This window comes from Scylla paramamosain, chromosome 7, assembly GCF_035594125.1.
Source record: "Scylla paramamosain isolate STU-SP2022 chromosome 7, ASM3559412v1, whole genome shotgun sequence".
Taxonomy (NCBI): Eukaryota; Metazoa; Arthropoda; class Malacostraca; order Decapoda; family Portunidae; genus Scylla; species Scylla paramamosain.
In genome coordinates, this window is record NC_087157.1 from 9,128,533 (window position 1) to 9,145,000 (window position 16,468).

Below are 16,468 nucleotides of genomic sequence, written 5' to 3' on the forward strand. Positions count from 1 at the left end.
TTCCTTCGTACTGATTCTGATAGATATAATATATCTATCAGAATCAGTACGAAGGATATATTATATCCTTCCTGTAACATGGAGAACAGAATTCCACAGCATAATTGAGATGGGGTCTGACCAGTGCCAAATACTATAACTTTAATATTACTTTTAGACTTCTACTTTTAACACTTCTAAAAATTAATCCTAATACCCAATTTGCTTTATTTCTAACCTCTATGCATTGTTTTCTTAGATGGAGATCAGAGCTAACTATAATTCCTAAATCTTTGTTGTTCTTTACTGTGTACCTACTGTGTGGATTTCTTCTACACATACTAAGTACCTCACATTTGTTAATATCAAACTGCATTTGCCATCTGTCTGTCCATTATTTGTTAGCTTGATGGTCTATGGCCTGAAACAAGGAGAGGGAAACCACAGTCTTGGCTCTATAATTTGTAGCCCTACATTGTTAATTTTTTAGAGCATATGGCTGTTTTGTATCCATCCAAATTTTCATAATTTTTTAAAATCTTTTATGCAATGCTTTCAAGCAACATTAATTTTCCTCATTTGTGACTTACTACAGTTCAACAGTTTCTATTTTGTCTTTTATTTTTATTGTCATTCTGCTGCATTCTTTTATGAGCTCACTGGTGGCTTTATAGTGTTTCCTGCTTTCTACTCTAGGTGCCAAATTATTCTAGTTTAGTGGTCTTTCATCAAATCCTCCATTGATTCATTACAGACGAGGAGGAGGGACTACTGTAAGGATGAGGGAATCAATGTTGAAGGTATTAATGGCATTAACACAAATGCCTTGTCACATTGGCTTAGGCCACACATATAATCTGATTCCTCTCAGTGGACCTGTCAAGCAGGGGTGGCTGGTCCATTAGGGCTGGTGGGCTGCAGATCTCTCAGTCTCAGCCTTGTCAGGCAAATGAGTTATTCAATCATATAATTAATTTTATACAAAATAGATAATATTATACTTTTATATTCCATTCAGTATTTTTTTTTTTTCTATCATTTTCTAACCCAAAATACTAACAGATTTGATAAATTAATTACAGAGTAAAACACTTCTTTCAGGATTGGTGCAGTGCCAGCCAGGCTGTAGCAGGGCTGGAGTCAGTTCAGCCCTGTGCGGCACCATGACGTAAAGTGTCATTCGCCCTCTGTGTTAATTAAACAAACAATCCATTATGTCTGTGATTCATGAATACTAGCCAGTTTTAGCACACTACGTGACAACCGAAGCTTAGTTTCAGCATTCTGGTTACTTCAATACTACATATTCTACTTAATAACTTGATAAATGTTTCTCACAGCTTTAGCAGTGTATAAATTTTAAATTATGAGCCTATGAGGTACAAAACATAACATTTGTGATTCAAATAAAACTGCCTACAGCATGGCCTCATTAATATTGTAATCTGAAATTATTATGCAGCCCCCACCAATTTTATTTGCCATGAGCCACCACTGCTGTCAAGGATGAGTGCACCTGTCTAACTTAACTCCTTTAATCATTGGTATTTGCAAGCTTTTTCATCATTGCAAGGTAATGTTCCCAGAAAGATTTAATTCATCTTTCATGGAACACTACTTTGCAATGATAAAAAACCCTCCAATAAATTATTTTGTCTAATTTCTGCTTGCTTTCTCATTCCTGGTAACTATGTAATTTTTTAAGGATTTACTTATTAGCCTTTACCTATATTAATTTTAGTACAATTCCTTTCCTCTGTATAACACATTGCCTTGAACCTCTAATTCTTATTCTATACAGATGCAAAATTATTTTTTTTCTCAAAAATACCATCATATACAGTACCTATCTACAAAACAGATGAAAGAAGCTAATTAAGGCAAGGCACCCATCCACCCAACCATACATACACACATGCACTCACAATGAAATCCACAAGTGTTCCCTAAGAGTAATTTGACAACCATATCCTAGGTTTAAGATCTCACTGTGAGAAGATGACAAGTCCTCACTACAACATAGCAATCTCCATATCAAGGCCTCACAGCAGAACTAGTTTATCCCTACTGCCTCACTCATCCCTTTCCTACATCTGATCTGATCAGGTAATCAGATTATATGGAAGGAAATCTTTACAGACCCAAGAGGTTGCATTCCATTTATGAATTCAGAACTGCTCTTCATTCAGGCTATCATGCAGTCACTCTCCCTGCTATCCAGACATCACAGTTGCATGAAATGTTCTATCTACACTGAACACAAATATAATTTCTTGGTCTTCCCATTAGCCTAACATTTCTCATATACAGTCAAGTTATCTTCTTCACCAATCACTCTTCCATTCTCTTCACAAGTCCAAACTATTATAACTTTCTGATCCCTCCATCTAACATGATTACTCCCATGTCTCATCCCCATACAGTGCAGTTCTATATTATCCCTACACTTTCACACGCTCTCCTCTTGGCATTCATTCTGGATACCCTACAACAAAATACTCGTCAATTTCTCCCCACTTCATTCATTCTAAATTTCACTTTGCCATATAACCCATTCTTCCATTGACAGTAATATGCAATTCTAGCTACTTGAAACAGTTCATCTCTTCAAACAACCTTCCATTCAAAACTACATATGTCCCCACCATTCTCAAGCACTTAATTATTTTACTTTTAGCCTCATCCATTTTCAATCACCTCTTTTCACATGGTTCCAGACTCCTTTATCCGTTGTCTCAGTCTTTCCTCTAAAGCAGCTCCCAGCAAAATTTAATGTGCAGAAAGCAGCATTGCATTCATTCCTTTCATCTATCAAGTCCATAGAGTTTCAAACAGTCTACAACCCCCTTCTACCTATTCTGTAATTCACTTTATATAAATCCACAAATGCTTAAAACACATCAGTACATTTTGCTTGATCATTTTCATACATTTATCTTGCAGCAAACATCTGTTCCTTACATGCCTTTTCTTATACATATACTTTTAGAACATTTTTAAGGCAGTCACCATACAGCTCATGAAGCATACATTTAGCAGTCTGCTCAACCACTGTCACACAGTCATGCTGTCATTTCTTAAACATTCAACCACACTTTCATCCCAATCTGCAGGTATCACAACTTTCATCCCTTTCACTGCCACTTAAATTTTCTCCTTTATGATTAAAGATTCATTTAATTCTCCAAGTACATTCATTCCCTGCTTCATTCATACTGTAACAACCTCAGGTTCCCATCACCTACCATAAATGAATTCTTAATATAACTTAAATTTTCTAAAGGAATAAAATAATACACTTTATTAAAAACACATTCTATTTACAAAGCACATGTCTGTACATCAACAAAGAAACTTACTTCAAGATGGTAATGGTCAGAGGTTTGATGGCCTTTCATGTCTTCTTCAAACAAAACTTCCCATATCACTCTTACAGTTAACAAATTTTTAATACTGTAGAATTAAGAATAAAATGTGCTTTCATGACATCACTGAGTCATAGTTGTGATCTAACACATTTATCCTGTACACTTTCCTTACTCATCAAACATGTGCAGCACTCCTGAATAGCCGCAATGGACAATAAAGTATAATAAAATCTACACAATATACAATATGTGTTCATTTACAAGTAATCATAAATAATCCTATCTACTATAGTATAAATATCAACACATTCTCTATCAACACTTACTTGTATATAACTAACACTTCCTCTGCTTCATCTACATGACCACCAACAAAATCATGAAAACTAGTCATACATAAACATACCTCACTTATTCTTATTTAATGGCTTCTTGAATCTCTTGAGTGCGGTGTGTGCCGTCACAAAATGGAGGATTCTTCGTCTGCTTACAGTTGCACAGCCAAATTTCTTTGGTTTCTGGTGCATAAAAGACCAGGGGCTTTTGAGGGATCTTCAGTTGCTGAATTAAGTGAGTGCCATCACACATTGGCTGTGAAAGGAAAAAAGACAACTTTAATACTTAACTATCACATAAGGTGAAGAGATCACAAGATACTTTATAGATCAAGTCTTGTGCACCAATAATGCAAGAAGCTAAAACAAAACGCACAGTCAGCAATATCAAAGAACAGCATGTGCAACACAACAGTGAAATACGGGAGATCCAAGACAGATAAAGAGAGGGAATTGATGAGGTGAACACTTCTTGGTAACAACATCAAAGAAAAGAAAGAATGACCTAAAAGCTAAAAAATAAACAAGTTTTTAAATGCAAGACATGAAAAAACAGGTAAGACCATGTCAGGATCTTCTATCTACTATTTTAATAAAGTAAATTATCAAGTGTAATAAATGATGTTGAGGTATCTAGTACTTTATTAAAATCAATTATTAAGTATAATAAAAGATGTTGAGGTACAGTTTTTTTTGGGAAAAGCACCCCTTTATCCTTGATGAGTCTCTTGTTTCTTGCATGTGTGTGTGTGTGTGTGTGTGTGTGTGTGTGTGTGTGTGTGTGTGTGTGTGTGTGTGTGTGTGTGTGTGTGTGTGTGTGTGTGTGTGTGTGTTGATAGCTGCAGATTGGAATGATTTCTTATCTAGTTCTTCCATTTTTTACCAGTTACACATTCTTCTAATTAGTTTTTGTTTTCTTTTCTTGAATGCTTGTTAGGTTACTGCAAATTCCCCCAAGGTAATTTTTGGTATTCTTTATCGTAAGGTATTACTATCATCTTTAGTGTTCTCAATGATGTTATGTATATATCAATTCACTCCTCTGTCTCTTCATCACACTCTGCAGATATGTTAGCTGTCCTCTCATAATTCTCATCTTAACCAATAATGCACCAGTCCCTCCTGTAATGCTCACCAAACTCACATACTTTATGTTCCCCACCATCACTCTATACACTACATTTTCCATCCTCTGCAAACAGGCTAATTCTTTCTTACTGAAGTCTGTCACATTTGCCCCATACATCTCTTTCCTTTCCCTCCTATCTTCCTACTTGCTACTAGGGATATAAACCACCAATAGTTCCATCTGAGATTCATTTTCCCTACACTTAACATGCATCATGTCCTTGTTTAGTGATCCGATGTGTTAGTTTCATGCTATCATTCTTCTTGTAATTTGTCTGAGCTACCCTGTGTGGGCTTGACAGCCTGGTATATAGATAGAGAAGTGTAAACGGAGACTCTTCAGCTGTGGTCATTCCTTTATCAAGTAGTACCTAGAAAAAGATATTAGTAGACTACATCAGAGTAGACTAAAAAGAAACTGAGAAAACTTTTCATGAGGGCTAAGGAAAAGACAAGAGCACACAGGTATAAATTACAAAGGGCAAAATAATTGTCTAAATATGCTAAGAGTTGCATCTTCCCAAAGAGAAGTACTCTCACCATATATTAGTATTTGTAGATAGCAAGATGATACTATGTTGGAATTATAAACTAGGAAACAACTTATTAACAAATCCTCTATGAATAAGGAATAAGGACATGGAGGTAACTTTTAACATGTGTTATCAGATCACATAAATGATCCAGTAAAACAAACACATTACAGGAAGGAAGCAGCTAACATGTTAACACATGAAAATGGTGAATATGAGGCCTTTCATTCATCCAGCTGTAGATAAACATTTTCCTGCAATTGTCAAGTGGCCAAACACTACCATCATGCTTCCACTAATCCCATCTTTGACTGAGGAGCACAAGGTGGCATGAGGCTCTACAGGAAACTTGTTTAAGCTAACAAGGGTGGAAGCAGACCATCCATGCCTCTGAAAAATAATGCATATAAACCAACCCTCCACCAAGCCTGCAGGTACTACAGGCTATATACTGTATATATAAAAAAAATAAATAAGTAAATAAATAATAAAAAAAATAAATAAATAAATAAAATAATCAAATCAAATCAATCAAAATTTAATTAAATAAAACAAAAACCACTTACATGGATGATCACATGTTGAGAAAGTTAATATTTATCAAGCTAATCTTAAAGTATCCAACAGTGGTTTGAACACCACATTTGAGAAATACATTAACAAACTGCTAATAGTCCAAAGGGCAGCTACTTAACACATACTCGGGCTGAAGGACTGGAGAAACAGAGAGGCACACAAGATAAACTTTCCATCACTGCAGCAAGAAAAAGAGGAAACATGATAATGTGTGGAAATGTGAGGAAATCTGATGAAGACATCATGACCAATGTAATAAACTGAACATAGGGGCAAAGTAAGAGGTTGTATAAAACATAGGTAGGGTAGAAATACAGCTTGCCAGAGCACTGGAGGAGTAGAACAGATGATCAGCTGACATACTGTGTGCAAACATTCATATCATGGAAGAAAATATCAAATAAGTATGGAATACCTAGTCTCCTGAACTAAACTGAATCCTGTAATCTCAAGAGAAAAAAAATAATAGAAATAGCACACACACACACACACACACACACACACACACACACACACACACACACACACACACACACACACACACACTCTCAAAATAGATCAATAATTGAATAAATTTACATTAAATATTTCACAATTAAAGATACCAGAGGACCTTCAGAGGTTATTCATAATTACTAATAAACATTAATACACTAAATCACAAACACAGTAATCAAACAAAATGCCTACAAGATGTGAGGTTTCCAGGCATCTCACCTGTGTTTTACTTTGACCACAGGCACACCACATGTACTTCTTGCCTTGTCTAACTGTCATCTTAAAAGGCTTCTTGTCATATATTTTCCCTTTGTTTTTCTGATGAAACTCTTTTTGCCACAATCTTTCCTTCAGTACCATTCCTGGGTCCTTGACTGCCTTGGTACAGGAAACTGGACTCTGAAACAGAGAAAATGATAAATGATAATACTCCTACTGATTCCTTCTTCATTCATTGCACTAGTGAAGTATGTAATATATGCTTCTATAGGTATATTCTGCTACATGCTCAATCACTAACCTGTCTGCAATAAAAAGGTAAGCAAGAACAATAAGTCAATTGAGTCAAACAGCAAGGATCTTATTTTGATGAAATGAGTACTACCAACTGATTCTTTGGAAGATTCATGAAGCAGCTACAGTATATATATTCCCAAACTCACAGCTGCATTTCTCACCCAATGTTCATCTCTAGGCAAAACTCAGCCACTAAGGATTCATGCATGCATATCACATGATATCATGACCAATCAGGCTTGAAAGCACTTTTTTGATATTTTTAATTCCATGAAGACCATTTCTATCAAACTTTTACCATGTGTGATCATCTACTCATAATTTACACTTTTATTGATATTTTTGCTTTAGAATAGATTTATTAAAAATTTTGCAGACAAAATGCACAGAAATTTTTTTTTTTCCTTCTGCTTATTTAATCCAGAAATTTCATCAATTGCTGTTAAGTGAAGATGTGCCAGGCAGATGAAACAGGATTCAACAGTTAGCTGACATAGTGGAAAGACTGTGCATATTCTGTAATAGACGTTTGCTGTACAGAAATAGAAAAGAGAATACAATTTGATGTTAGCCACATAAAAAAAGAAAGCATATAAGAGCTTGCACCACCTCTTCTGATGGCAGTTTACCTGTACCAGCATTGCAATACAAGCTACTATTTCAGTAAGCTTTATATTCCATACACTAAATCTTTACCAATTCCATAATGTAGATGTCATCACTCCATGTACACCTTTAGATAGCTGAGCTAGATAAGAAAAACTGAAAATAACTATAGTGCTGAATTTTGAGTGTTTATGGAGATGGAGGGTCTAGATTGGTGAAGCTCCTGGTTAGGAAGTTAGATTTGATTTAATTTGAAAATTTCCTTAATTTCTTTATCATTATAAGATTGCATGTCTGTAGTTGGCAAAATGTGTGTAACAACAGCAAGATACCACAGAGCAGAGGCATCATGACTCAAACATCTGACTGCTGCAGGCCAAGCATAACATTTTGATGTACAGTATTCCCCTGCTATTTGTGGGGGTTACATTCCAAGCCTCCCTGTGAATAGTGGAAATCTGCAAATCCTGGATGCAACCCCTACAAGGCTCAGAAATATCTATGTTTATAGTTAAAACTGCAAAATATACATCCCACACTCAGTAAGTGCAAGGCAAAGGCATGTTCCATTGAACTCATTGTGACAGATTCAGTAAAGGAACACACACTACTGGAGCAATCAGCTGATCTTCCTCTTCTTGTTACCACAACTTGCCAACCTCAAGAGAAAATAAAGGAGTGGTCACATAAGACAATTTCTCGAGTTTTGTACCAAGATACAAAGTGGGCAACATTTCATGGGAAACTTCGCAAAATATTCCGTGAAATCTTGACCACCAGGATGTTGGTTATTTTCTCTCTAGGTCAGCAACTTGTGAGCGCAAGACGAGGAAGAAGGTCAGCTGATTGATCCAGTATTTCACCACCTGTGTGTGTTCCTCTGCTGAGTCTGCCACAATGAGTACAGTGAAGCTTGCCTTTAATATTATCTTGCTTATCACTTCATGATTTGAGGCTGAGATTAGGTTAAATTGTTGTGGGCTCTGGGGTAGCTTGCAACCCCAAATTAATATGTTACTTTGGAGACCTACCTTTCCAAAAGGATTTTTCTTTAATCCACGAATATGCAAACCCCTGAATGATGAACCACAAATAGGCAGGGAAACACTGTACACCAAGAAAAAAGTAATTCTGGCAAGAGAGTGATCAAAGCACATCAAAAGCTAGCAGAAAATATACTTTCATCCCAAAATTTGATAAATACGGTTTTTCAATAATTGACCCAACACATTATGCTGTTCTCAAAGGTAATGATATCCTGAGTTAGAAGAGTGATGCCTCTGCAACAAAGAAATTGTTATGTCAGCAGTTGGATGACTGTTGTCAGCAGCCAGTACATTGCTACAAAAGCAACTTAGAAACCATCATGTTGGCAATTCAGAAACTGTCACATTGGCAGTTAAGAGGAGGATGTCAGCAGCTAGTATACTGCTGTGGCAGCAGACGAGAGACCATTACATTGGTGATTCAAAAACTGTCACACTAGCAGTTAGACCATTACTTAACTTTCATATTTTGATGGGTGCTTTACGTGTCTTCTACTGCCTCCCACCTCTTCCTAAAACAATACATTATTTCCTTAACCTGAATACTTCCAAGTATTGACACTGTATAACTCCAGCCACTCCTAACTGCATGCTGTTATATCATAACTTCCTTTGAAAACCCATCCAGGTGTTCACAGGTGCATGATTATGGAACTTACCTTAGCCTTCTGATTTCCAAACACTGACTGTTTACTTCTCGGCAAAACATGACGCTTTTTCGAACATGATTTACACAATGAAGGGGTCAAGAGTGAGATTAATGAACTGAATTAATATAAACCAATGAACCTAACAAATAGAAACCTTGATATAACCTAACCTAGTCCTCAGATGAAAACGTGAATGTTATCTAAATATTATCCCATTGGTGTAATACGTCGCGGTGGATTATATAAGTAACAAGTGTTTAACAAATTACCTCCCCATCAGTTACCGGCTAAGGTAAGGCGAGCATTCATAGTAGTAAGGGGCTTTAGCACACGTCAAATAAACATCCATTCTTGCTCAAAAGCACGTTTACTCCTCAGAATTATCACTCAAACCCCTGAACGACTTACAGAAGAGATAGCACGTGTGAATATCGTGGAGGGCAGGGTTGAGAGCGTTCTGGCGGCGGCCATGATCATCGTCTTGTTGTTGTCCTGATGATGACGATGACTGATAATCTTGATTTTTATTTTGATGTTACAGGTGGTTTCGGCAATTGTAGCACCAGTCGCAGCAACAACAGCAGCAGCAACAACAGCAGCAGTAGCAGCAGCAGCAGCTGTAGTAGTAGTAGTAGTAGTAGTGGTAGCAGCAGTAGTAGTAGTAGCAGCATAAGGATTGGGTTCGATTACGAGTACGGTTCCGTTATAATATCCCAACACACACACACACACACACACACACAGTTACTCATCAATCATGCAATCATCTGGTGAACACACGTAACATTTAAACACTTAATTTCCTCACCCCTGTGGACTTGAGACAAAATGGTCTGACCTTTATAACGCCCGTGTAGATTTTGTTCCATTTGAAGTGGGTGGGACGGTCATGAAAAAGCGGGACAAAAAAAAAAAAAGCCAGATGTTTCATTTGTTATAAGTTGTAGATGCTTTGAAAAAAGCGCGACTGTCCCGCCTAAAAACGATACTCTGTTGACACTGCATACGGCGCCAAATTTGGCGGTAAATATTAAGAAAAGGTAGACAATTAAAAGAGGCGCTGCCCTGCACACTGCAGTAACACTGCACTCCCACCAGCTTCACTGCCCTGTGTGTGTGTGTGTGTGTGTGTGTGTGTGTCGTCGATCAGAGACGAGTCATAAAGTTGTATAATTGGTGTTTAAAGCAGTAGTTGCCTTGGTAAGGAGGAAATCATGAACTACACCCAATGTTGTCTTGTGCCGAGTTGCAGCGCCTGTCACTGCCTCAGAATACCTCTCTCTCTCTCTCTCTCTCTCTCTCTCTCTCTCTCTCTCTCTCTCTCTCTCTCTCTCTCTCTCTAATTCTTCCTCTTCCTGCTACAACAACAACAAAAACAAGAACAACAACAACAACAACAACTACTACTACTACTACTACTACTACTACTACTACTACCACGCTCTCACCCTCTTCCCCCCTTATTCCTCTTTCCTTCTTCTTTATTCCTCATTTTCTTCTCCTACTACTACTATTATTACCACTCTCGATCCCTCCTAGATGCCCCTTCCTTCTTCCTCTTTCAATTCTCATTTCTTCCTCATCCTCCTCCATTCCTCATTTCTTCCTTCTATTACAGCAACCTACTCATTTCAGTTTGGAAAATACCTGGAAATGTCCGGAAAATCCTTGATATTGAAGAAAATATTGATGAAGAGACACTGGGAGGGAAGAGAAAAGATCTCGGTCTGGATCCTGGTGATTTTTTTTTTTTTTTCATAGTGGGCGCTCTGAACAGGGCTGAATACTTCAATTTACCTTATTCGGGGCATTATGGGGGTTATTTATCTATTTTCGTGGTTAACTCTGGCTTTCCTTCACATCTGAGTCTGGAAACACTGGAAGTTTAGTTAAATACTGATGTACAGGCAGGGAGGGAGACAGAGAAAATAAAAAGTGAAATAAAATAAAATAACAAATTTGTTATTTTTTTGAGAAACAAACTCAGCTAGATTAAATATTTTTTTATATATTATATATTTTTATATTTTCTAATAATAAATTACATATCAATATAATGCCAGATCCATTAATAAAAAATAAAAATAATAATATGGCGCCGAAATTATGTTTTTCTCCTCTCCTTCGTACCTCCTCCTCCTCTTCCCTCCCCCTTATACTCCTCTCCCCTCCACCTCATTCTCCTCTTACACACCTGAATCCAGAAAACATCTGGAAACACCAGGAAAACCATGGAAATTACGATAAACATTGACAGGGAGAGATGGGAAATTGTTACCTTAGCAGCGGCGGGAAGGGGCAGGGCTTGGCGGGGCGCTGTGGTTTGTGGTAGTGAGCTGTGTGTGTGTGTGTGTGTAACTGCCCTGTGTGTGTGTGTGTGTGTGTGTGTTGTGTATGTGTTTCATATTCCAAGACACGTCACCTTTTCTCCTTCCCTCTCACCACCAGACACTCAAATCCTCAGTTTTGGCGTCTTTTATTGCGTTTGCCATTCAAAACACATACCACATAATTTTTGAATGAAGACAAGAATCTGGTTCGAAAAATATGGTTTTGTTCATCTTTCTAGCACCAGTTGGCATCTCTTAAACAACCTGGCAACTCTAAGCCGCTTATTCAAAAACGCTTTGCTCTCTCACCACGAGTGTTTTCAATAGTCGTGGTGCAGTGACATGGGTTTTTAAGGGCGTTTTTATGGTTCTAGTGACAGAGAAACACGCTTGAGAACTCGGCTAATCATCTCTGAAAGCAGTCACGGTGAAAGAGCAAAGCATTTCTGAATACGTGCCTCAGAGTTGCCAGGCTGTTATGGAGGCGTCAACTGGCCCCAGAGATGATTTTGGGTACTTGAAGAAATCAAAGCTGTATGCATTATTCATTGAATACATTAAAGTCTACGACAGAGTGCCCCGTGAGGATTATTTATCCATCTATGAGTGCATCAGGAACATGCATTGTTACTAACAGATGATATGGCAATCCTAGCCACGTCCAGAGAAATATGCCTATTATCAGAAATATGGTATGATGTTGAACGAAAAGAAAACGATAAGAAAACGAAGTTCCTGGTGATTCGTAGGAAAGCAGAGGACACTGTGCCAATCACATTACCGTATACTAATAGTTATCTGTACTTGGGGCGTGGTTCAGCGACGACAATGAATGAGTACTGTATCGAAATTACACGAATCATCTAACGAGTCTCAACTAAATAACTTTGCTATGTTTCGTGTTGCTAACATCAACATGCCGTAAAGCATGCCAACAAACGCACAGTATTCCACCCTGCCATGACGTCCTCTCTCTTCCGTAGTACAGAGACTGGCTCGCGCACCATCTCAAGAAGCTAACTGTACATTATAAGAGAGCGGTGAAATGTTCGCTAGGTGCAGGGAATATACAGGTCCGGAGCTGTACCTGGTAGAAGCTTGAGTCCCCCTCCCATGCAGGATGTAATTACAAGGAAGAGACGCAATTTTATAGAATCCAAATTGCATCAAATGATGAAGATGAGCCTTTGCACCTGGTTTATGAAAAAAAAAAATGTGTGTGTGTGTGTGTGTGTGTGTGTGTGTGTGTGTGTGTGTGTCTGTGTGCGTGTGTGTGGCAAAAAGACAGAACTGCTGGTTGGATGGGTGGTTACTCTTAGGTCAGTTAAGCGTCACATCCACGTCACGAAAGAATGAGTGGGCGGGGTATTTATCACGACGACACTTAGTCTCGCTACCAGTGTCTATAAATTTTAACTAAATTTACCTTAAATTTACTCTTATAATTGTGGCTTAACATCCTGACTGACTGACTGACTGAGTGGCTGACTGAGAGAGAGAGAGTGAGTGACAGTGACTGGCTGAGAGAGACTGAGTAGCTAAGTGACCGAGTGACTGATTGAGTGAGGGCAGCAGATCAGACCCCGGCAGAGGAGGACCCGTGGGACGTCATCTGAGGGTTGTCCCCCATCGCTCTATCACGTCCCCCAAGAGCAGGGGAAGGATCACCCGTGGGCTGACAGGGAAGAGGGGGGGGCCTCGTGTCTGGCCCATCCCTGATTGACATCACGACTGTTTTAAAAGGCCACGCAGATCATTACCCTTTCTTCCATCCTCTCCCTCAACAGTCTCACTATGATACATGTCATGAGCCCTCAACGGTCTCACTATGATACATGTCATGAGAAACCGTTTATTTTCAGACAATTATTGAAACAAAAGTGAAGCTCATGGCAGCTTTAAAAAATGTATCAGCAAAACGAAGGGACTGAGATTGTGGGGGACAACATTAATGATAACATCATCAGTACTCTTTCAAGAAGGCGGACCTGAGGAAAAAGGAAAGACTCTTTTGAATATAGGGTTTATACGAAAGCTTGAATTATGTCACTGCAAAGAGAATAATGTAGCAAATATATATTGCGATGCAGTGGACATGGTACAATTTCTAAGGCCTCACGTCATTCTTCTAGGTTCTGAAGGCTCATCCAGCAACAGCCCCCTCCCGTGATAAGGGCTTACAGTGAGCACATGGTGAGGCGGGCGGAATGGACTTGAACATATGAATAAAGATTTACTCCAAAGGGAAATGAGTGACATGCAGCATTCTTGTATAATGTATTGGTGTGGCAGTCAACAATGCTTCGATACTCCACAAAATATGAGGCCGAGAATTCAATAGATCTCACGTTTTCGGCAGGTATTGCCACCACATGACCAGTCCTCGCTGCTGGGTGGCCTGCTGGCTGGCAGGAGGTCCAGAGGACTCGCGACTACTTTATTTCAGTGCGGTAGAGGACTTTGACGAAGACCTCTAGGAGGAGGGCGACACCCCCACACAGACACCCGAGAAGAAGGACGAAGAAAGGCCCCTGGAAGTGTTCTAGAGAGAGGATAACTGTGCCACCGGTGGTGCCCTCCACCGCCTCAATGGCAGTGTCTGCACGTTCCCTCTCCCGCCGGCTGAGGGCTTGCTCCTCGAAGATAATGAACTGCAACGAGTGACACCGAAGAGTTAGGATTATTTCACAGTTCTTCCAGTAGTAGTAGTAACAGGAATAGGAGTAGAGTAGGAGTAGAAGAAGGAGGTAGAAGGGGTGAAGACGCTATGGCATTTCTCTTACAAAAGAATGAATTTTATCTTAAGCTGAAGTAAATCTGCAGACAAAATAGAATGAGGACGGCAGTGTGATGCTAACGACTCACCTCCAGCCACTTCTCCATCAGGCCCGCCCCCACCACCTGGTCGATCAGCTGGTCTAGCCTTGAAGATAAAGTAAACTCATTGACGCTTCTACCGCTCAACAAGGGACACACGTCTACCTCTTTCGGCAGTAACAAGAGGATCATGCCTCATTTGTCCTTCGAATTGTATATCACGAGTTTAGAATGGCACATTATACTTTTACTTAAGAACATCTCGGGAATATATTTGCCATTAAAATGTGGAACAGATATTTTTTGTAGTATCAATATCTGTTGAAAATATTCATGAACCTCAAAATTGTCTATCCTTTGCTATGTCTCTCACCCCATGACCACCTGGCAGGCAGACACACCTTCGCTTGTAGGGCGCGTGCTGCTGCAGGGGCCACGCGATCCTCTCCTGTAGCAAGTGGAAGCCGGGGAAGTGAACGAGTGGCTGGCCCGCGGTATCCGTGAATTTCGAGGCCACCAGAAGGCGAGTGGTAATGCCGTTGTCCCAGGTGGCCAGCTTCCCCGCTACCACCTCTTGCAGGATGCCCGGAAGGGAGTCCCGCCACTGCACGCCCTCCCGGAGAGCGATTAAGTCAGGGTCCTGTGCCTGATCCAGAAGAGCGCTCTGCACTCCACCAAAATATACCTGTTGGACGCATCCGAGTCACGTGTTAGGGCTGCTTAGTTATAGTTTCTTCCATTAGTTAACTTCAAACTTGACAATACATGAAATGTAACTTCTTATAATTTTTCTTTCCGGCCTTAGTACTCCTGAGAATACAGAACTACTATTACGAGCACTATTGACGAAAGTAATACGAACTATACTCCCCAGACGCCGCCTCACCTTGGCCCACCCTATGTCAGAGGTGACCAGCTGGTGCAGGTTTTCGATGGGCTTCTGCAGGCCCGGCATGATGAGGAACGAGGTGAGGGAGGAGGAGTAGGAGATGCCCACGATCATGGCGAACACCAGCCAAAATCCGAAGAACATACGACCCGGAGCGATCACGATGTCCCTGTCGCCCCCTCGCTGCCGGTGGCCACGAGGACAGGAAGAGGGAGACAGGTAACACATATATACACACACACACACACACACACACACACACACACACACCACACACACACACACACACACGCGGTTTTCCATTTGAATTTTCTTTCTCCCTTGCAGTGCGTAACCTTGTCTCTTTCATACCTGCGCACACGTCCCGCGCCCATACGGACCCACCTGAAGGACGGGCTGCACGATGAACAGTATTGAGTTGCCCAGGTGATGGAACCAGGTGACGCGGGACAGGTAGGTGTCGGTGCAGATGCGTGCCAGGACACAGAGGAAGGGCCCCGCAGCCGCCACCACTATCACCACTGCCACCCACACCTCCCACTTGAAAGGCCTCCACGGACAGCCACGGCGGCGCATCGGGAAAGCGAAAAACGAGAGACAGGGAAGTAAGTATCCATCACTTATCTACTGTGCGTGTTCTCACCGAGTTAATTGTCAGTGTACTGTTATGAGACTATGCACCGTACTAACAGACGAGATTACGGTGATGCACACGCACACACACACACACACACACACACACACACACAAGAATGAACAAATATGTTATGTACATAACTGCTTATCATAAAATCTCACTCTCCTTTGGTTTCACAAGAAGAAAAAAACGTTCAATTTCCCTTAATGAACAGTTGATTATATGAGAACATGAATCCTGGTCCTTCATGTAATGATGAGGCGGCGGCCCTTAGCTACCTGGTGGGGCTGGTCCACCTGGGCAGCGGCTTGGCCCGGGGCGTGACCAGCTCGGAGGCGTCGTACACGAAGGTCCTCGAGAAGTCAACGTACTGTTCCCGCTCCGGAGAGAAGGTGATGTCACTCATGGCCCAGTCCGCCTTTTCCTCTGCCACCATCCCTGCCGCCACAGTCACCGGGAGCATCAGAGTAATGGTTATCGTCATTACCATCACTGCCGTCATGATTATTCTGGCTCAAATTCATTCAAAGAGGTGATGCTGTACTCGTGACTCTTCAGCT

The 16,468-nt window shown here is 40.3% G+C and overlaps 2 protein-coding genes and 1 long non-coding RNA gene across 13 annotated transcripts in view; 1 reads left to right on the forward strand and 2 right to left on the reverse strand.

Annotated features, from left to right (window-relative positions):
- Positions 1–3,806, forward strand: part of LOC135102018 (uncharacterized) — an 8,090-nt gene extending 4,284 nt beyond the window's left edge. For both annotated transcript variants that reach the window (XR_010269503.1, XR_010269502.1), the window contains one exon: positions 1,081–3,806. This is a non-coding gene — a long non-coding RNA (uncharacterized LOC135102018). The remainder of the gene's footprint in view (positions 1–1,080) is intronic.
- On the reverse strand, positions 3,279–9,728 carry LOC135102013 (CDGSH iron-sulfur domain-containing protein 3, mitochondrial-like). Its single transcript, XM_064006626.1, has 3 exons — positions 9,644–9,728; positions 6,637–6,816; positions 3,279–3,938 (listed from the first exon to the last, which is right to left on the reverse strand). Exons 1-3 carry the CDS (start codon positions 9,710–9,712, stop codon positions 3,765–3,767), a joined length of 423 nt encoding a protein of 140 aa, XP_063862696.1. The 5' UTR covers positions 9,713–9,728; the 3' UTR covers positions 3,279–3,764.
- A 3,887-nt stretch (positions 9,729–13,615) lies between these two features.
- Positions 13,616–16,468, reverse strand: part of LOC135102011 (glutamate [NMDA] receptor subunit 1-like) — an 87,389-nt gene continuing 84,536 nt past the window's right edge. For 9 of the 10 annotated variants that reach the window (XM_064006618.1, XM_064006621.1, XM_064006616.1 and 6 more), the window contains 6 exons: positions 16,187–16,346; positions 15,656–15,821; positions 15,269–15,454; positions 14,784–15,067; positions 14,431–14,488; positions 13,616–14,216 (listed from right to left, as the gene is read on the reverse strand). In XM_064006618.1, the coding sequence (XP_063862688.1) occupies positions 13,998–14,216; positions 14,431–14,488; positions 14,784–15,067; positions 15,269–15,454; positions 15,656–15,821; positions 16,187–16,346 (1,073 nt within the window). In that variant the 3' untranslated portion in view covers positions 13,616–13,997. The remainder of the gene's footprint in view (positions 14,217–14,430; positions 14,489–14,783; positions 15,068–15,268; positions 15,455–15,655; positions 15,822–16,186; positions 16,347–16,468) is intronic. The other variant, XM_064006623.1, reaches the window with a different exon arrangement.